Raw genomic sequence first — 21407 nt, 5'->3', positions numbered from 1 at the left:
CTCCTGGCCCTGTCAGTAGCTGCGTTGCTTCCCTACAAAGCGTGATCAAAGCGATCTGTGCTCACGTACCTGCACTGCGCGGTAGCACGCACAGCTTCTCCTGCCCATGTGAGTTAGCCGTGCTCTGTTCGGAGCAGGAGGTGAGTTCTTTCCTTGCTAAAGTAGTATGATTGCAAAGAGGTTAAACTAGAGATGAGTTAAAACCAGCCTCACAAGTGGGCATTACGTGTGCTAGGAGTGTGGTCTGGTTTTTTTCTTACAGTTAGGGTCACCTTTACGACTTGGATCTTATTGGTACTCTTTTAATGCTTCTGGTTTAACTGCCTTTGGTGACAAAGAGCTTGGAAGCTGCTCTAGTAAAACCAGAGTTTCATTGCCGAAGCCTTGTGCCCAGCTGATGTGCAGTCTCCAAAGTGCTTTTGGAAGGATTTCATCACCTGTGGATATCACGGCTAACGAATTTTCCTTTTTTCGTTCCTTCTATTAAAGTGGCTTGTTCTTGTGGGTTTTGTCCCTGCTCAGGGAAGGGCTTCGAGACATTGCTACTTGCTGTCTGTGCTTTCTGCAAACGGGCTTTACGGTTCTGTGGCATCTCTCTCTAGAACCACCTCATGATGGGATGGCTCAGTTGATTAGTCTACTGACAGTAATATTTACATACTAGGCCATCGGCTATTATTTCAGATGATGCAGATTTTTTAGTTGCTTTAGCTGAAATGACTTGTACTGAATTGTATTGCTTGGACTAGAATCCAGTATTGCGTGTCCAACAGACCTCTAAGCGAAAAATCATGTATAACTGTGCTCGAGATATCAAACAGTAGCATAAAACATTGCTCCCAGCAGCAAAGTCCTGATGTTCTGTTTTGATGAATTTGGCAATTGAGAAAAAACAGTAGAATCTGCTCGTGCCCTTGGAAATCTAAGCATTTCCATGGCTGAGAGCTCAGTGTTCCAGTACTGCAAAGTTGTGCTGCCTTTTAAGCGCTTCACTGGTGAGTCAACTGTGTGTTTACTGCTAGTTTTGAGGGGGAGGTTCCTGACTGGGAGGACCAGAGAGACATTTCTGTAGCATACTGATTTAGAAAGAAAAGGCCAAGCTGCTCAGAAGTACAGGATGTTGAAAATCCACAAGGAGAATTAACAGGCATAGTGCAGGTGAGTCGGTGAGAGTGGTCCAGGATAAAATGTGTGAATACGGAAGAGATTGTTGCAGTCTGGGCACCAGACTGTACATGTGGCATATCTTGGGCTTACCTTTTTTTTCCCCCCCCCAGTGCTGTTCCCTGAAATTCTCAGAAAATCTTCGTGATTTCACAAAGATCTGCTCAATTGAAAGTGGTGAACTGAAAATTAGAGTATTACCCAAAACATTTTGCAGAGAAAAGGAAGAAGATGTAGATGAAGAAGAATAAGCAGTGACAGGGACTAGATGAAATAAAGGTTCAGAAAATATTTAGGATGGAATCTAGTAACAAAATGGGGGAATGAGGAATTTAAAGTCACTGAATCCTGACAATGTGTGTCCTAAATGAAGGACTCATTTTGGTGTGTTAAATGATGATTGCAACCTTGAAAATGACTTTCTCAAGAAGAAATCAGTAATAGAGAGTTTGTTGAAAAAGTGAGCATGCAATCAGCAGGGTGTTAAGGAAATTAAGGAGTAATTATGCAAGTGACACTTTCTGCAGTCTCCGAGAACTGAATTTGCAGTAGAGACCATCACCCCATGCACTTAAAAACTATTTTCCCTAAACCCAAAAATAATCTTAAGGCTTTCTGGCAAGTTTTAGCCTCAATGGCTGGTAGAAGGATGAAGCTGTATGATGGATTGCCCTGCCAGAGGAAGTGTCCTCAAATCCAGTTGTCCTTGTTTCCCGAGCTCATAGGCAGGGCTGCCACTGCCTGTTGAGGAGCTGCTCTTTCCGAGGACTTCCCTGGGCTCACGGAGTGGCCGCAGCTCTGCTCGTGAGGATGTGCACCCTGCCTTCTCTCCCTGCCTGTGCTCAGTGGGTCCTGAGGCAGATGCGGGCGTTTCTAGCCTGCTCTCCTGGCACTGCCGGTCTCTTGAGTGTGTGATGTGATGTGATGTGATGTGATGTGATGTGGAGAGGGAGGACCTCCGTCAGAGAGGGACCGACAGTCCTAGTGGGACAGCCTTGATTTCCACTTCCCTGTCTTTCTCACTTGTGTTTCCTCACATGCCTTAAAGAAGGTGCAGACCTCCTTCTGGACATGTAAAGTAGGCAATACTCCATGCTGTGAATAGACCTAGGGGAAGATTCCTTGCATCTGAGGTTGCAGCACTGTGCTCTGGGTAAACACGCCAGCCCTCAGCAAGGTCTAAGAATGGCTTAGCTTTCTCTAAGGCAATGCCAAGTCCATGCTGGAAAGCAGGGCTTGAACAGCAGGGTGGCAGAAAGGAAGCCCCTGAAGTGTTCAACGCATATAGGCCCGGTAGGAAAGGACAGCCTTGGTCTGCAAAAGGCAGGCTGCTGAGAGGGGAGGTGGTGGAACCCCACCTTGCAGGGCATTGTCTTTGGTCTCCAACTTTCTCTGCTGTGTTTTTTCATAGGGGTTAAAGGGTTGTTGTTGTACCGTCGCTGAGTGATTCCCTGCCATGAACTCTTCCCTTCTACTTTACATATACCCTAGCATCTTCCTCATGTTCTGCACAGCGATTTATGCATGGGTGTATCGTGACTTCTGAATAATAACTCTGGGAACTTGTTTTCTTGTGTTTGTGGTTTGCTCTGGGGGCTCTTGCGTGACTAGGCTACTGGGTCAGAGTACCTGGGAAGCTTCTGACTCACCAAAGGTCCCCAAAATAGCTTGGGACCATTTACAGCTCCCTGATATTGGTCTGTACCATCCAGCAACAGGCCAGAAGAGCGACTGCTCTCCTGGGACTTTGGAGACCTGGGTCTGAGTCTCATTATTGTCACCAAGTCTTATATTTTGGTATTGGGAAATACAGACTGCCTGGTCTGGCAGTGCCTCCAGTGACATGAGGTGTCTCATGGCACCGTGCATTTGCCGCTCGGCCTGCATCCTGCATGCCCAGGCATCGTCTATTGTCCACGGCAGATGAGAGCCACCAGGAATCTTTGCTGCTCACTGCTTTTATGGGCTGCTCCGGGCAGGAGCTGGGGGACTTGCATCTGCGACTTCATTTCACCCTTAAACCATCTGCATTTCAGCAAAGCTTGTGGATTTGTTGGGCTCCTGACGTAACTCCAAAGTGTGAGGTATGGAGCTGAAAGCAGTGTGTCGTTGTAGGCCGTGCTGCTGCTGCAGAGGTCAGCCCCACCAAGGACTGGCTGCAGAGCCAGTGGCCTTGCCATGTGCTGGTATACTTCTCTGAAGGAAAGCCAGGGTTTCATGAGTGACATGAAGACTAACCCAAGTATGAAAATTCTCTCACCTCGGCGGCATTTTTCCTTGTACTCCTCCTCAAGTAGCTGCCTTGTGGCCAGCCTGGTGGTGGCTGGTGTGAAGGAGGCTGCCCAGCTGCCCCTTTCCAGTATGTGGACAAAGCAAGTTAAAGCAGTTTCCCTCTCGTGCTCTGGTTACCCTGTCTCTGCTCTTCCTGGGAGGTGGCAAAGCCTCTTCTGCCTAGTTTCTTTGGAGCTAACACACAGCTTTGTAGCCCCATGCTAAAGCAGGGCACAGGCAGTTTCCCTTCCACTTCCATGGTAAAGCTCCAGCTAACTGAACTGGGAGACTTTCTCCCCCTTTCACCCTGTTTCACTTGCGAAACCTTTAGGAACCAGAGCTTTAACCCCTTTCTTTGCCTCTGAGTAATCTGTGTGTGCTGGGCACATTCGTCATTTGCCCCCTTGTCTCAACAGGGAACTCTTTCGATCGGTGGCAAAGAAGTGACCCTTGAGTACACTCCATGCCCAGAGTTTTGGCGCTGCAAACGTGTAAGTATGCGATCAGAGAGCTGTGTTGTGCTTCCCCTGCTGGCTCTCATGGCAGTGGCAGCAGAGACAAGCATGATACTTGCTCAGTGGCTTAAGATCTTTAAGAGTAATACCTGTCCTGAAGCTCTTGCCTCTTCTAAACTTCTGTGGTTTTCCCTACCTTGTTCTTGGTACCACCCATGAGTGCATGTTGCTTTGGTACAGGTAGCCAGTGTTTTATGCACAGAGCAGTTTTGTCCCTGTACAGTGGTTCCCTTTTAACATGGGGAAAATAGTGTGTGGATCCTTTCTCCTTAAAAAACAAAATGAGACAGTGATTCTGCCGTCCGGAGTGGAACAGGCTTTCACTCTGGTTCACATGTGTAACTGCAAGTGTCTTCACTGCCCAGGTAACCAGAGCTTTCACCAGCCTAACAGTGCAGACCACTCCTCTGTGTCACTCAGGAACCTGTGATCTGGATTTGAGTGTAGTAAGTGCAGCAGGGAAGGAAGGATGGAAATGAGTCCAAGTCCAGGCAGCAATTAATACAGGTTGGAACTGACCCATTTCTGGGGAGGCACAGTTGCCTGAGGGTCAGTTTTGTTCCCATGCCCTTCCCACGATTCTCCTAGAACAGGCGCTTTTGGCTGCAGTAGGGGAGAAGTGTCAGAGCAAAGGGCAGGGTTGTTGCCTGCATTCCCACTGAATGCAGACCAAGAGGTTGCAGCGGGGTGGGAAGGGATCGGTTCTGGTCTGACTGCCGCCTTGACCACTGGATCACAGTGGGCTGCAAAGACCCTCATCCAGGCTAATTGGATGCACGCCAGTTGCCAGCAGAGCCATTGCTCGGCGCCTCATCCAGGCTTGCAATGCTCCAGAGATCAAGTCGAGACAGTAGTTTCAGGCAATGGTTTCACAACAGCTCTCAGTGCAATGAGAAGTAGCTGGAGCATACGTCCCTACTGTTGCTGTGCACAAGCATGGCCTGAAAGAGCCTTCTCATGCCCCAGAGCATTTGCAGGGCTTTAACTAGAGGGAAAAAAAAGGTATGAAAGAGAAGCAATGCATTTACAAAGAGCTTGAAGAGGAAGTTAGGAATGCTGTGTTTGGAGAGAGCTGTGAAGACGGGGCACTTGGCTCTTTCCACAGTGGCTCTGGGTGGGATAACCATCCGAGCCTGTACAGCCCTGCCCCTTGGTTAGCAGACACCTCTTCACTGATTCTCCCTGCGCAGCAAATTACATCAGTATCTGCAGTTTAGCTCAGATAAGGACTTTGTCACTGCTTTAGGAGTGAGTTGAGATTAGAGAATACAAAGGTAACTTTGGATCCTTTGAAACAACAGGGTGGCTAGCAGTATGGTGCCTGGCATGGAGCTTTTTGGTCCAGCATCACTTGAGGCGGGGGAAGGGTCCTATCTCAAGGACTAGTGAAGTACCTCCATGGTGTGAACAAATCTGTGCTCAGAAGTTGTGTGAAAATTGTGTTCCCAAGGCAATCCCAGTTGTGAGCCATGTGAGCATTTCCCTTCCATTCCAGCCAAGGCTCCTACTGCCATTACCCATCCTGTCTCTCAAGCTCTCACTGTAACTTTTCCATGGCTGTTACTTGCTTTCTGAAAGTACTGCAGAGTTTGGCCTTCTGTAGTAGGTTGTACCCACTACCTTCAAAACATGACTTCCTCATGCTGTCTGTCTTCCGTTGCAGTGTAAGGTGTGTACTGTGGGCTACAGATCTTCCTGCTCCTATTGCAAGCTCCCAAGAGATGGTAAGTGTATCTTGTCTCTCTGCCTTTGATCGGTTAAAAGTTTCATCTGCCCTGACAAGTAAGTTTCTCTTCTGGCTTCCCTGTGGCATCCCTCTTGGTGGACTAGCTGAGCACTGTGTAGGAGAATTATTAATTGTGCTTCATTTAGACCCTTTTCCCTGTCCACACTAAAGATGTTGCATGGAGATGTGTTGCTACCAGGTTTTTTGTTCTTGTGAGGCTTGGTGGAGAGGTGTCTTACTGCACAAGGCCTTCCCTTCGCATTGCTTTGGTGTTGTCCTTCATCCACAGAATTACAGGTTGTGTGTCCTCTAGGGCTGTGAGCTGGTACTGCTGGCTGTAGGTGAGCTGGCTTCCCCTCAACCCACCTTCCTTGGGAGGTGCAGCTGCATGTTTTTAGTGTTACTCTTTTGAGGCTCTCAGATTAGAGGTGAATCCAGGACTTGAATTGCTGAACTCACCTCGCTGACTGTAAGAAGTGCATGGAGAGGAGTTCTGCTTCTTCAGGAGCTTCCCCTCACCCCACCAACACCTTTCCTTTTCTTGGGTGGGAGGGTGTGAGAGCCAAAACATGCTCCCTTGAGGAGCTGATTTCTTTGGGATGAGCAGGTATTCCAGGCACTCTGTAAGCTTTGACTCTGTATCTTTGAACAGACTTCTGATGTTTTGCATTTCTTACCCACGTACCCCAAGCAGAAGGGCATTAAAATAACTGCTGATGCAGAACTCTCTATTTACTGAAGCACTGTCCCCATGGTTGTGCTTTCCTTGCACTGTGGCTCCTCCATCAGTGTTATGAAGGCAAAACTCGCATAGCTGGCCCAACACAACCGTGGATTGTAATAAAACTGCCAAGGAGCAAATTAAACAGAGCCTTTAAGATGCTATGAAGACAGATTGTAGTGCATGCTTCTTATGGACCTGGTTTTGTTGATTGTGAGAACATGTGTAATAAGGTAACCTCTCTATGATTGTCCTTTAATTGCCAGGTGAAACAGAACAACTCTCTAGGCATATACAGGCGTTACTGCAGCTTTGCATGAGTTCTTGCGTGCTTTGTGACTGATGATCTTGAAATGGATTTTAATATGCCTCTCTTACAGGGAGCAGAGCAGGCCCAGAGTCCAGAGGTGGTTCTGAGGGAGAGGATGCATCAGCCGAGCAAGAATTCAGTAAGAGAATTGCTCTCCCCATCTCTGAGATCATGCTCATGTCTGTTCGATTTGCATGGGCAGTTTTCACAGGTGCACGTGCAGACTGGTTTCATATGCAAATTTTACATGAGGTTCTGCTCATGAAGTGTAGCCAAACCTCTGCACGCTGCAAACTGCAGACAAATTAGTATGGGCCTGTCCAACATGAGCTGTGCTGAGAGCCAAGCAAGTCAGCGTGCAGCTTTCCCAACGTTTACATGCAAAATGGTTGTGTGTTCTGCCATGCTGCCCACTGCCCAAACAGAATGAGAGTGGGCAGGTGCTTGGGGGGACATTAAAGAGTGAAACTTCACTGTGCCAAGTCTTGCACTCTCGTTTCTTTCTCTTTGTGGGAAGAGGCTTCAGCAGCAGGTACAGGGCTGGTGATGTCTGACTTTGCAGGCCCACAGCTTTGGCTTCCCTTTCCAACAGCTTTAGAAACTCAGGTAGGGATCTCTTTTGAAGTGAAGCCAGATGCTTTAGAGGTCTTCAAGCACAGAAACATGGGATTTATCTTCTCTGTATTGCATAGCTAGGCTGGGGGTCAGGGTGTTTCCACATAATATCTGCCTCATCTGAGTGACTGTGCATTTCTCTTAGTGATCGTAGGGGTCTGCACCCAGTTTTCTTCTAGCATAGAGATAGGGTGACAGTTACTGGTTGTTACAGTTACTATGGGTGTTCAGGAATACATCAGGCATAGTAAGGATATCACTGCCATGTAGATTGTCCTGGACATGGGTGGAACATATCCAAAACCATCCCTGATTAATGTTTGCCCAGGCAAGAGCCAATCCTAAAAGGAGGCCAGAAAGGCTCTTGTCTCTGACAGGAGAGGTCAGGTAAAGCAGCCCAACATGAAACAAGGCAATGTAAGGATGAGCAGTATCTAGCTTGTCCTTTACACAGCTTGTGTCTGCAGACTGTTAAGACACAGAATTTGCAAAGGGCAGAACAGGTTAGCTTTTTATAAGGGGTACTGCTTCAGTGGCCAGAAAATAGCAGAAGAAAAATACATGCTGAAACACTGTATGTGGAACCAGTCAATTTCTCCTCTCTAATAGCAGAGACAAAGCTTGAAAAACCTGAGCAAGAGATATCAGGACAACCAGGATCTCCAAAGCAGCCTCTCCAGCCCTCAGTTCCTGCTCCACAGCAGGAGTGCCAGCCTCAGGAACAGGAGCCAAGGAAGAGAGATGAAGGGAGAGAGCGGCGGCCCTCACAGGAGAAGAGAAGGGACGTGGACCGGCACCAGGAGCTGCCTTCTCAGAGAGAAGCAGAGGAAGCCACACCGCAGGATGGTGGAGGAAGCAGAAGTGAGTGGCACAGGGCCCAGTTTTGGATTCCTCTTGCTTGCACTCCATGAGGCCATCTGCAGAAAGGGCAGCATTTCACTAAAACCTCTGGAGGCTGTTTCCATGTTGTGCAAATCATGGCATCAAGTAATGGTGGGCTGTCCAGCTCCAAAGGTGCTGGTGAATTGCCTTTAGGAAAATTAATTCAGAGTAAGCTGGCTTCAGGATATTATAGTTAACTTAGCACAGCAGCAGAAGTCTCTTTGGCCAGAAGTTACCCTGGGCTGAGCTCCTCTGAGGAGGGGCCTACTTTCTGCTCTGTTTTCTGGGAAGGAAAGGTTAGCAATTGGAGGCGGTACTCTGAGCATCTTGCAAAGTGGAGGAAAAAAAAGCGATGGCTTCCAGAGTCAACTGCACGAAGCCATGCTGTTGCTTTGAGTGGGTTTAGTTTTACCTGTGCTATCACGATAAACTTAGGTCTGAATTATCTTTTTTTGCAACTTTTCTTTCCTGGCCACCTCCCTCATTGTGCTTCACAGCAATTATGCTGAAGCGTATTACTCGGTTCACCCCACCAGAAGTGATTGTGGGGCTCCTGGCCCCATATGTGCGTCTCTCCACATCCAGCGTGCGCATCATGAAGAACAAGGCTGGCCGGATGGGGCAGACCTATGGCTTCATTGAACTTGATTCACATGCTGTAAGTAGTTTCCTGCTTTCACATGCTCCCCTTGTGGCATATATAGTCTGTAGAAGTAGAGAAACCACAGGAATATAATAAATAGCTGTACTTGTGAGGCAGCTGTCCTGGAGTGAGTCCTCTCTTCTGCTTGTCTGGCTAGCTACAGGGAGTATCTGATACAGCTGTTGCTAAATGGCTTTAGGAGCCAAAGATTGTCTGTTGTCACAAGCTGTGATGCTGAGTGAGTTTATTGCCTCAATGCGTTTCTTCGTAGACCCTCCTAAACTTGAACACCTCTTGCACAGATATTTTGTTTGCAGGAAACTTGAATTCAATGGTTTCTGTCTGCAGAAGGCAAGAATCTTAATTAACAGACAGTCAGTCCCATGTTGGAGGGTTCACATTTTTCTCCCAGACTCCATAGCTGTGCTTTGGCATTGGTCCAGAGGGTGTTCACCAAAACTCTTTGGGGCAACAGCAGCTGCGGTGCTGCATTGTCTAGCAGCCCTAGGAGAATATAGTCCCTAGCTGGCTGCTGAAAACAGTCATAGGACAAACAGAGAACCTAACACTGCATTTATCCTTTTTGTCGCATCCTAGATACCTTTCACTAATATTTAGACAAAAGTGTTGTGTTTCCCGTCCTACTATGGTCATCATGTAAGCACAAAGCCTTCCTTTCAGGCAGACTGGATCTGGGAAATGGGCTTACATTTCCTTCTCATGGATGTAAAATTCTCGTTTCCTTTTACAGGAGGCGCTGAGGTTGCTAAAGATACTGCAGAATCTGGATCCCCCGATCTGCATTGATGGACGTACGGTGGAAGTGAATCTTGCTACAGGGAGGAGAAGGTATAGACAGATGAGGCAGTAGGGTTGTCCTTTGTGTGATTTGCTGCGAAGCTAGAGCTGTGTTGTCAGACCAGGTGCTTAAAGGTTGGCACATGAATTAGCACAGATGTTCCGACAACCTAAAATATGTTGGAGAGCTGAAGGCATTGGAGCTAGAAGAAGCTTCAGTGATCAAGCAGTGTAGGATTAACTGTCATATTGCATGGCCTCTTCTTGTTGTCCAGCCATCAAATACCATTGTGAGGCAATTAATGGGTTCAGCTTTTTAAAAAACAGTTGGAGAGATTCATCTTTGCAGACACAGCAGAGAGTGTGATCATAACTCTTGTGGAAACAGTGATCTGCAAAGTCTCTCTGTCTCCTGAGATGGACACAATCCAACATGTGGCCAGCAAAGATGGTCTTTCTGCCTTTATTGGTCCTGCTGATTATTTTGAGTATACTGAGGTTAATGGGAAGCCAGACTGACATTAACCTGTAACCTTTATCTCAACAGGAATGACTATGGGGAGCATGGTGACAATTCCTACTATGGCCCGGTAGGTCTGCACAGCTTCCCTGCAGGTAGCCAGAAAGGGTGGGAGCACCGAGGGTGATAGGCCTGACTTTGTTTGGCTTTTTCCCTTTTGGGCTGCTGAAAGTTCAACATGTTTGAAGATGGGATGATAATGCTCAAGTGTGCTCTTCACTGCTACTGTGCCCCTAACACTGTTTATAATGTATGTAGAAGCGCAAGTCAGAGTGCAGATGCTGCTTGAGGGAGTTCTGGGCTGGATTGCTCTATACCACGCTTTTACAGAGTGACTTAACTGATGACTGATCTCAGTTCCTGGAGTGAATGTCTCTTCTGTAGTGCTTGTTACTAGACTACAGCGATCTTCCCGTACTGAATGGGCTGGAGGCTTTGATACGTATTGCCATGAGCACTTCATTTAAAGACTCATGGAAGCTACAGAGATCTTGTGCTTTGCAACACTGTCCATTACTCTGTAGATGAAAAGCTATGTCTGCTTGTGCCCTATTTAGGGCAGCTAATTGAGCTGTTTTCCTGAACTTTGGGCCTGTGAGAGGGAGGAGAAGCAATATGATGTTTGTCAAAGAGTCTCTGTTTGTGTTATTCACTTACTCCAGGGCAGAAGGGGCATGAGAGACAGGAGGGGCGGCGAATCGCAGAGGCGCACCAGAGCACAGTGTAAGTTAAGCTCTGCCTCACTCCTACTGTGGAGACTTTTCTTCCTTAAAAGGGCACTGACATGTAGAAATCAGTCCAAAAATATTTTTAAAGGCTAAGAGTAGGTTTGTTTGCTACACCCACTTCTGAGTTCCTTTGCCAACTTTGTTTAGTCACATTTTCCTATCTGATGATGTGTTTCTCTCTACTCTTACTGTGCAAAACTACATGCCGATAAAGGAAACTTACTGTGTGCTTTTCCTTGTTGTGGTAAACTGATGGGATAAAATCAGCCTGGCAATTACTAGATGAGAGGGAAGAAAATACACTTTATGCAGCAGTGCCAGTAGCTGGAGGAACACTCCTGATTGTTTTACTCACTTATATGTAGTATCGCTGAGCTCTGTCTAATAACACTTTGGAAATTAGAAGCATTCCTCACATTATGGGCCTGCCCTTAAGGCCTTTTGCTTTCCCTATAGAAACAGTTTGCTCCCCTTTCTTGTCGGGAGCTCTCATGCACCCACAGAGGCGGAAGGGATGTGAGGAGCGTCATCACTTTAAACAGGAGACTGTTTGAAAGAGTACAGATCTTCCTTGTTCACAGGGGTGGGTGGACACAGAGCCTGGTACTCATTACCCCATTCTTAGGAAATTACTGAATTTCGTATCTTTGTCCAGTCAATTGTTATGGTCTGGTGATCTCAGCACGGCCCTTGTAAGTGTGTTTTGATGTGGAAGTTTTGCCAGAGTCCTAAAACAGAAGAATTGTGAAAACCGATCTCCCTTCTTACTCCTTAAAAAAAGATGTAGGTTGAGTGATGTGCGGACACTTACGCCTCTCTTGCCAGGAGAGAAGAATTCTTCTTTCCCACTCTTGACCCTTTCACCAGTGTAATATTTGCTCATGCTTTTGTCTTTGTAAAAGGCAAGTTCTGCCTTTGGAAGATGATGGTGTTAACTCTTGTCTCTCTGTTCAGCTCCATCAGATGTGTCCACGTACATTTATGATCCTGAAACTGGGAATTACTATGATCCCATAGCTGGGACATACTATGACCCCAGGACTCAGGTGAGTGTGTGGGAAGGAAGCTTTACACATAGTACATTCTTACAAACTGCCCTTCTCTGGAGAGATTTTGCAGCTAGATCCTGAAGACAGGCCAGCATGGGACAGCACAGAGGCGGCCTTTTTTCTCTTACTCGGTCCTCTGACCTGTATAAAAGGGATGCACATTCCAAAATATCGACTTAGTGAGAGGCTAGGAACCCATTAGCTGTGTGTTGAACCAGTTACTGTAGCTGCCTCTTTGTCCTCTGAAGCCCTGCCTTTGGAGGGTTTTTGGTCTCCTCTTCACTGAGTAGACTTATGGGCAGAGCATTCTTGACTCTATTAAAAGATGGGCAGCAGAGCTCTGTTTTCATCTGTGGTCTCTTTGCTCCCCGACCCCAGCCAGCAATAGTTACAAGGATGCCAAAAAAGAACCATCAGCAGAGGTTCTCTGGGGCTATTATCTTGTTTTCATGATACTGGAGATGTCCGTGTTCTGGGTGAGCAGGGTAGTGCTCTGATGACCTGGCTGTGGTAGACTGTCTTCTGCCCCAGCAAAGTTCTGAAGCCTTTGCCCTCAGCTGTCTGAGGCTCTGCAGTCCCTTCTTACTGTGCTGGTCTCCCCAGCCCAATAAGGACAATAAGGCCAATAAGAAGATTGCAGGGGTTTGGCTAAGTCTGTTCCAAATGCCTCTTTCAGAGAGAAGTCACGATAGACCGAGAAGCCTGCTCGTCACCTACAGAGAGCAGAAGGCGGCGGCATGGAAGCCAAGAACGGACAAATGAAAGGAAGGAGCCATACAGCAGGGACAACAGGGACAAAAAGGAGAAAGGGAAAAATACTTCTGCCAAGGTAAATCCCTCCAGGTGTCAGAATGATCAGAGATCTGAGGCCAGGAGGCTGAGGTAAGAGATGTTAGAAAACAGAGAATAATTTGTAGACGATTCAAAAAGCGAGGGACAGTGAGAGACAACGATGAAATACATGGGGTCACCAACAGGCCAGGAACGTGGTTGCCGTCTGGCAAGGTGGGAGTAAGTTCCTGAAATTTTTCTCTTGTGACATTAAGTCAGGGCTTTTCATCCCTTCTTTATGGTAAAGGATTCAGGAACATCCAGGTAACCGAGACACACATTTCACTCACACTGCTGAAAGCACCCAGCTATTGTAACAGAGCCAACAGAAGAATAGCAGAGATGTTTAAAAATACCAAGTCAGATAATAACGGAGATTCAGCTCTCCCCTAACCACAGTTCCTGCCTCCTCCAAATATCACAGATAGGCAGGAAGATGAGGCAGGCGGTGCAGCTGGACTGCAAAGGTGAACCGAGATCAAACGCAGATAGGAGTCTGTGACAGACATCCTGTAAAGTCCCTGCCAGAGTCCAGCCCCAGTCCTGGGGCAATGCCCTTCAGTGCTGCTCCCAGTGAGCAAATGCTGTCTCCCCAATGTGGGGAGCTGCTGGTTGGGAGTAGCTGCCTATCCATTTGAGCATGGATGCTTGGAGCAGGATCTTCCACAACAGTGCTGTGATGCTGACTGGGCCCAAGGAATGCCAGGAGAACTGGTAGAAGTGAGTGAGCTACGAATGCAGAAATTTTGTTTCCTCCTTGCCTGTTGGTTTGGATACGCTCTGTGGCATGACGAGTCCTGGGCAGTTGGGACCTGAGGGGTGTGATTGTCCCTGATGTTGATACCGAGCCAGCCAAGGAGTCTTATCTGGTCTGGAGGATGCCTGCTTTCAAGGGCACTGATCTAAGAGAAACATGATGTTGTCTAAATGGAGGGCGAAAGCATCTCCAGTAGAAGTCCTGCTGCCATTTTTCCTGGCTGCCTGGTTTCTGTGCGTGCTCAGAAGTGGCCCCCTGGCTGCTATGTGCACTCTTGGACCCCTGTGCTGCTGATGGCCTAATGCCCGATCTTGGGTTTTTCAGAATGAGCCTGGAGAGGAGAGGTTCTTTGCAGAAGATGTCTTCAAAAAGCCATTGCCTCCCTCTGTGAAAAAGGATGAGAGTGCAGGCCTGGTAAGATGTTGCACAGCACTTGTCTTTCTCTAGTCAAGCATGAGTAGCTAATGAACTGCTAAATAGAGCATCTCTAGGGCTTCAGACCAGTTCTCTGTAAAGCAAGTAGATGTGAAGTTTCACCCCAGCCTACTCTTTGGGCTGCTGAGCGTACAAGTGAGCATCACAGTCTCATCCTGTTGCAGTGCTGGGTGACTGTGGTCTCTGGTGTTGTCTGTCCAGTATAAGGAAGATCCTGGAAACACCACGGAGCTGGTTGAGCCTGGCCACGTTATTGTCCTTTCCACTCCCCATGTATAGTACTTGTGCTTTGCCTCATCTCTCACAGGCAAGCAGAACTGTAACTCTTCCTGGAGTGGTGGGTTTCTCTGCTCCCATGCTGGCTGACTATGGGGGTGCCTTTGCACCTGGTCTCCATCTCCTCTGTGCACACACAGAGGTGTCTAAATGTGACCTGGCCCTGCCCCAGCTCCATCATTGGTCTGAGACACGGCTGGGGCCGCTGTCAGCATCACAGCCTAGCAGAGAATGAGAGTGGAGTAGGCTGGGACAGCATGGTGAGCTGCTGCATCTGTCCCTGAAACCAAAGGCATAGCTCCAGGAGAGCTATGAATTCCCCCAAGTGGGAATGTCTCCCACCAGAAACACCACCTCATTTCTGCCAAATGCCTGGTTTCCTTGGAGGCCTGTTTAAACGGGTGCTTCATTGTTGTGTGCACCGAGTCCATGCTATGGCAGTCTTTAACACCTGATCTTGACTGTTTCAGAATGAGACTGGGGAGGAGAAGTTCTCTGCAGAAGATGTCTTTAAAAAACCATTACCTCCTTCTGTGAAAAAGGATGAGAGTCCAGCCCCGGTAAGTGTCTCCATAGGATTGGTTTTTGCCTTGTTTGAGCCTGGGTAGAGGACTAGGGAGGCTCACCAAAGCCTGGCTGTGACCTTGGATGGCAGAGGTGCCAGCTTCTCTTGCTAGAGGAGGGAACATTGAAGATGGAATGGCAAAGGCAGTTTGTTTTATAACTCTGAGCTTGTTTGCAGGCTTCTAGCGTGGGGAAATTGAATACCTGCATTTAAGCACGGTCTCCTCACTCAAGCAGTCCTTGGGCAGAAAACTCTTCCAGCTGCCTCCAGACTGAGGAAGGCCAAACCTCACCAATCTCCATTGCTAGAGGAAGTGACTGACAGCAACTCCCTGCCAAATAGCCACTGCTTCAGTCAGCTTCTTGTGCTTAGGTGTGTGGCAGATGGGGAAAGCCTGGCACCAAAGCACAGCCTGTCTAGAGAACAGAAGGGCTTCTACCCTGTGGTGATTAAATGCTGTCCAGTCAGCTTCTTTCCATTCCCTGCCTGTGCTGCTGGGATGCTGCTCTCTGGCTCTTGGGCTGGAACGGAGACAAGTCATGGGCAGTTTGGTTGGGGAAGCAGAGCCCTGCATGGCAGGGCAGGCTTGATGCTACAATTTGTCACACTTTTCTGCCTCTTCCCTCAGCCCAAGGTAGTGAACCCTCTGATAGGACTTCTGGGAGAGTATGGAGGAGACAGCGACAATGAAGAGGAGGAGGAAGAGGAGGAGCAGTCACAGGCGCAGTGGCTGCCGCCTCCCCACCCACCAGCACAACGCGAGGAGCAGCCAAGGAAAGCCAAGGCCACTGATGACAAGCTGACCGACTGGAACAAGCTGGCCTGCTTGCTGTGCAGGAGGCAGTTTCCCAACAAGGAAGTGCTCATCAAGCACCAGCAGCTTTCCAACCTGCACAAGGTACGGGGGAGCTGGTGGCTGGGGGGCTGCATGTGTGCTGCAAGCTGCCTTTGGCTCAACAGCTTTGTGATCTGTAGGGAAAAACGCAGTGGTTGGGTGGGAAGAGCTGTGCTGAGTTTGACACCGTAGCAGGCAAAGTTCCCGTCAAAGCTCTGTTCAAAGCATTGTGTGAGCTTGCTCCTGCCGCGGGAGTGCTATAACATCAAGATGTGACTTTTTAAGCTGTAGTGAGATAGCTCGGGCTTGGGGAGAGTGGGGTGCTGGCACACACGAGTGTAATAGCAGTAAGAACTTAGCACATGCCTCCCCGTGTTCTGTGCTGCCTTTGAGCTCTTGCTTCTAAGAGGGCCAAACTGCACACAGGTTAAAATAGGACTGGTTGCCTTCCTTACCGTGGAGAGGAAGGGCTTCTGGCCTCCTTGGGCGAGCAGGTAGTCTGGGTTGCAAGAGAAGCTGTTGCGTCTGGTATAGTGCAGGTGCAAGGGCATGCTGCTTTACCTGTACTCCTTACGGGTGGAGCAAATGACCCTGACAGCTTGTATCCTCTGCTGACACTGGCTTCTGTTTTCCTCCTTCCAGCAAAACCTGGAGATACATATGAAGATCAAACGATCTGAGCAGGAACTGGCATATTTGGAGAAGAGAGAGCGTGAGGTGGGTCTGCAGTGGCGGGCAGACTTCTGTTTATGGTCCTGCACTAGGGGGATGTTGGTCCCAGGCAGACCTTCCACTTAGGCACCTGTATCTGCAGTCTGGGCATCAAATGCCTTCCGAAGAGTCTGAGACTGAACTGTGGGCACACTCTGTGTTTGGGCCTGTAGATAGTGCTGTGACTTGTAAGAGCAGGTCTCCCTCCTCCCAGAAGGGTCTGAGTGTGGTTCTGTTGCCCTGCAAGCCAGTTGGGCTAAGTGGGACCCAGATTTCCACCTAAAATTGATGCAGTGTATGGGCTGCTGCTGCCTGTCCAGGAATGGGAGAGCTGTAGCTGTCTGTTGTTCGGAAGGTGGCAGAGCTGGTCCCAGCGCCATAGCTGGAAAGCTGCGACCACAGGTCTGGGTCAGCCCAACAGATGCCATCAGGACAGAATAAGTGGATTGTGTGTCCTAGAAACATCCAGGGTTTTTGAGTCCCCAGGACAGACTTCCAGCCAGCTGAAGATGAGATGAGACCTGGCTGCAGAGCAGTCTCCTGTGGGGTGTTGAATACTTCATAGCTCCCATACTTACTTTGTTCTTTCTGTTATGAAGGGGAGATACAAAGACAAAGGAAATGACCGGAGAGAGAAATTCCAGCAGATGGATTCACCAGAGAGGAAACGACTCAGATATGACCGAGACTCAGAGAGGTAATGGCTGCTCTTGGTTGGATCTCTTTGGGGCCGCTGATGCGGAGATGGCATGTGTGCTGCTGGCACGCCAAGGCCAGGAATTGGCCAGTGGGGTAGATTGCAAGAGTAACAGCCAGATGGGCTGTGATTCTTGTGGGCAGAGTTCCTCAAAGTGTGAGCCTGTTGTGCTGCAGGACTTCTCAGAGAGGGCAGGAGAGAGAGAAAGCAGAGACAAGCTGGGTGGGTGAGATGGGGGGTTTCAGTGTGCCTGGCCAGGCACAGGGAGCAGAATGCAGCCTGTTCCCATCCACCTCATCCTTAAGGCACTTGCTGTCCTCCTGTCCTGGCATCTAGCCATTGAAAGAAAGAGCAAAGCTGTGTTTCATCTGTTCCACTGACTCAGAGGAATGCTAGGAGCTGTTTCCATCTTATTCAGAGTAGGTGGAGGAAGAAAGTGCGTGCTGTGCGGAGCTCTCGAAAGGCCTGCCTGCTGCAAGCTCATGTGTTCCAGTGGGCTGAGGAGCTGCTAGGCATGTGTTGAAGACAAAACTGGTTATGTGCCTGTTCCCTTCTGGTACAGCACCTCAGAAGGAGACCTTTCCTCCATGTCTTGCAGTTTAAAAATCCGCATCTTCTCTTTCCTCTGTTTTCCTGGAATAGCTGTGGATAAACTAAAGCACTTTGTGTGCCGTGTCATCAGCAGCCGGAAAGTAGAACTTGCCTGAAGGAAGCTATTTTTGTGCTGACCGGTTTTCAAAAGTATGGGTTTTGGTTAATCGTCTTGGATGAGTAATGACCAGGTGGGAGAAAGGGTGTCCAAATCAACACTGCATCTATTGAGCTCAATGACCACAGCACTGGGAGAAAAGAAAGATCCAACAGAGCAGCAGGGATTAGACTTCACTTTCTAGCTATTGCTGAAATTCAGATTAAGAAATGCAAGCACAGACCACCTCTGGTTTGCTTGTACCATAAATATTTTGGAGCCTGAGCTCATTCCCTGTGCCCCGGTTGTATTTTCCTCTGAGATGGGACAAGGAGTTACGTGGTCAAAGGTGTCTGCGTCCTGCATGCAGAATCCACTCTGTTGGTTTCCTTGGGCGGTGTGCTTCTTGCAAGAAACTTGGGTATCCCTCAGGACAAGTTGGAATGTCAACAAAGTTGTTATTAGCAGAGCTAAAAATCCCTAGCATGTGTTTGAAGCATTGCAAAACCAGACAATTGATTCTGCCTCTTTTGCAGTGACTATGACCCAAGGATTGACAGTAACAACAAAGGGAACCGAATGTTGCAGTCCATGGGGTGGAAAAAAGGCTTTGGCCACAACCAGCAGGGCACAACATCACCAATGGAGGTGAGTCCTTCTTTCAAAACACATCACTGTCCTGCAGCCGGTAATGTCTCCCAGGGCAGCTGGAGGGAGTTCCCAGCCAGAACAAGAGTCAGGCTGCAAGTCTCGGCACCTGCTTGATGGAATAATATGTGTGCGCTAATTAACTTTGCAGGCTGGGAGGGGCTGCAAGTATGTTGGCAGTGGAAAAAGGTTAGAATTTATATGGATCTGGAGGGGTTGAGAAAAGAGTAACAGTGAGCAGGGAGGCTGTGAGCATCTGATTAATACCTGCCCAAAGCCAGGCTGGAGTTTGAGCAGGTCACCAGCTCAGTGCTCTGCAGCCACGTGAGCTGGGGGAAAAGGTGAACCTCCTCTGGGGAGGCACGAACATAGCCAAAGCCACAGGGCACGTGATACTATTTGTCTGCTCTGCTTGTGAGGCTCTTGCTGCCCCTCTGGACTGTGGACTTCGGAAGGGAGTGCCAGGGTAAGTCACTTGAGGAGGAGCGGAGTCCCCAGCACCAGAGGGCTTCAGGGGTAGGCAGGGCTGGGTAGATTCTGCCTTCTGGGGCAGGCTGGTCTCTCAGTGGACCTTAATTTGCTGGAGAGGGTTTATCTGGCAAGCGGCCTGGGGGAGGGACTGCTTTCCCTTGCTCAGGAGCATGTGAGCAGCACCATGCCCTTGCGGCTGCAGTCGCTCATCGCAGCGGGTTTGTCTCCTGGCTGCCTCGCTGTCGTGGTGTCAGTGCTTCGCCGAGGGGCGCAGGCAACTTGCAGCACAGCTCACATTGCGACATTCAGCTTGCAGTTGAGTGTATCATTAAAGGCAAATATTTGAGGCTTCATGACGTGTGTTTGCTTGAGCCCACACACACGAGGCAAGATTCCCTCTTCAGTGCAGACAGCAGAAACCAGCCCCAGCTGTTGCTCAGTCCTCAGGGAGAGTTTCCTCTAGCCATAAAATGGGCTTTGTCGAAGAGCCAGCTCCAGCGATGCGCTCTGGGAGGTCTGACGTCCGATCAGGGCTCCCTGGACTGGATGGGGGAGCTGATTGCAAAGCACGGCCCTTGTACAATTCCTATAGAGGCCTGCCAAAAGAGCCCTAGAGATGTGCTTTCTTCCAGCTTCCAAGTCATGCTGGGCAAAGCCATGTGCCCACTTCAGCCCCACAGGACTTTAATCTCTTGGCCTAATTGATCACATAGCTGATATTCAGATAAGTTGGACGTAAAAGCAAAGAGAAACTTTCAGCCTTGGGCCTGCTCTTCTGGGCTAACTCTAGGCAGGTATTACTGAATAATTCAGACACTGGCTGCAAAAGCCAGTCGTTAAAAACTGGTTGAAATTCAAAGTGAGCTACCAGAACCCATGGGAACTCTATTAGAGGGGAGAACAGCTGAGCTTGTGCAAATGCAGGCTAACTGCAGACAGCTCCCCGGGAGCCCAGCTCTTGCTGGCACTTTCCTTTGCTCTGTTTCGATCCTCACTCGCACATGGCTGCCTCTTGTCTGCTGCTGCTGCCTGTTTTGGCTGCCCACTCCCACCCCGCCGTATGCTGGTGCTGGTCTCCGCAGCCGATCCCTGTGGTTTGATGTCACGCCCGGCATTTGCTGGCTGTGTTTTTGTTGCCCGCAAAGGGCTAATAGTTTCTCCGGAACAGCTTTTGGAGGAACACAGTGCACTTGCTGTTCCTCCTCTCCTGGATCCACATGGGAGCAGTCAGCTGTCCTGAAGCAGCCTGGGGGAAGCTTTTTCTTTATGGGCAGCCGGCAAAGAGGAGAAATCACTAACACAAGCTGTGTCTGTTTTCAGGCAGAAAATCGCAAGAAGGGCCCTGGCCTGGGGGCCCAAGGGAAGCCCAGCAAGAGGCAATCCAACGAGACCTACCGCGACGCCGTCAGGAGAGTCATGTTTGCCCGCTATAAGGAACTTGAGTGAATGGTGGAGAAAACCCCCAGCCTGTCTCTCTATCTCTGTCTCTTTCTCTCTGTGTCATGTTCTCTTGGGGGGTTGGTTTTTTTTGTTTTGTTTTGGTTTTTTTTTGAATTGTTACAGGTTTTGCTGCTAGAATTTTTTTAAATAAAACTGAAAATTTGTCAGTGCTTGTCTCTTGCCTAAAATGGCATGTTTTAAAAGCATGTGATGCTTTGGAAGATTCCCATCACGTTTTGCTCTCTAGTGATGGGGCTTGTGGCCATGTCAGTGGGGCTGGGACAGGTTTGGTCACTGTCCTGCCGTGCGTTCCCTGCCAGCTCAGGGACAGATGTTCCTGGTGCCGTGTACTCGTGGGTCAGGATGTGACCTGGCAGCAGGGGACAGCCCCAAGGCCTGGGAGGAGTTCAGGAGCCGAGCATGGGGAGGGCTGGATCTGGTGGCAGTGGTGTTGGGGACCCTCGTGGGGACACAGCCGTGCTGGTCCAGGGTGGCAGGAGCCGTGCAGTGGCCTGCAGGGGACTGTGTTTGTCAGAGGAAAAGCCATTTTGAGCAAGCACTGCTCATGCAGCCTGGGAGGCGCAGAGGCAGCTCCTGGGCAGGGACACATAACGGGGGTGGTTTGGCCGAAGCACAGTGAAAGCGTGTGCGCCTGTGAGTGTGGCAGGGACCGCCGGTGACAAGGCCGAGCGTGGCCCATACGGATAAGGACGATGCTGATGGTGGTGGCCAGTGGGAGCAGACGACGTGCCAGATGGGCAGGAGGGTGGTGTCTGAGCTGCGGTGGCTGGCACCTACCGCTGCTTTCCTGCTTGCCCAGCAGAGAGCAGGCCCCAACATCGCTTTCAAATATCCCAAAGAAGGGAAAACTGGAGAGATGAGGAAACTGAAGACAGCAAGACGTGGAGGTGAAGGGCCACCTGCAACAGCTGACAACTTCTACAGGGAGCAAAAGGCCTGCCCAAGATTCACTGCCTTGTCTCCGACACAGGCAAGCCCAGAGAGGTGTGGGGGACTTGCACCCTGGTCTTTGGTGCTGCACCCAGCAATGGTGGAGGTGGGGGCAACCACTGAGGTGCTGGCGAGCACATGGGTGTGAGGGGAGGGAGCG

General features: G+C 49.3%; 1 protein-coding gene across 6 annotated transcripts in view; it reads left to right on the top strand.

The window, feature by feature from the left end:
* The window catches only part of RBM6 (RNA binding motif protein 6), a 59806-nt gene extending 39343 nt beyond the window's left edge, over positions 1 to 20463 (top strand). For all 6 annotated transcript variants that reach the window (XM_082322735.1, XM_082322734.1, XM_082322736.1 and 3 more), the window contains 17 exons: positions 3852 to 3926; positions 5614 to 5674; positions 6778 to 6846; positions 7932 to 8183; positions 8702 to 8862; positions 9599 to 9696; positions 10193 to 10235; positions 10828 to 10888; positions 11848 to 11939; positions 12619 to 12771; positions 13855 to 13944; positions 14712 to 14801; positions 15435 to 15704; positions 16284 to 16358; positions 16952 to 17049; positions 18274 to 18385; positions 20177 to 20463. In XM_082322735.1, coding sequence (XP_082178861.1) covers positions 3852 to 3926; positions 5614 to 5674; positions 6778 to 6846; positions 7932 to 8183; positions 8702 to 8862; positions 9599 to 9696; positions 10193 to 10235; positions 10828 to 10888; positions 11848 to 11939; positions 12619 to 12771; positions 13855 to 13944; positions 14712 to 14801; positions 15435 to 15704; positions 16284 to 16358; positions 16952 to 17049; positions 18274 to 18385; positions 20177 to 20302 — 1926 coding nt within the window. In that variant the 3' untranslated portion in view covers positions 20303 to 20463. The remainder of the gene's footprint in view (positions 1 to 3851; positions 3927 to 5613; positions 5675 to 6777; positions 6847 to 7931; positions 8184 to 8701; positions 8863 to 9598; positions 9697 to 10192; positions 10236 to 10827; positions 10889 to 11847; positions 11940 to 12618; positions 12772 to 13854; positions 13945 to 14711; positions 14802 to 15434; positions 15705 to 16283; positions 16359 to 16951; positions 17050 to 18273; positions 18386 to 20176) is intronic.
* Positions 20464 to 21407: the final 944 nt, after the last annotated feature.

Source organism: Platalea leucorodia (assembly GCF_965183815.1).
Source record: "Platalea leucorodia genome assembly, chromosome: 9".
NCBI classification, from domain to species: Eukaryota; Metazoa; Chordata; class Aves; order Pelecaniformes; family Threskiornithidae; genus Platalea; species Platalea leucorodia.
This window is presented reverse-complemented; position numbering and strand designations above follow the sequence as displayed.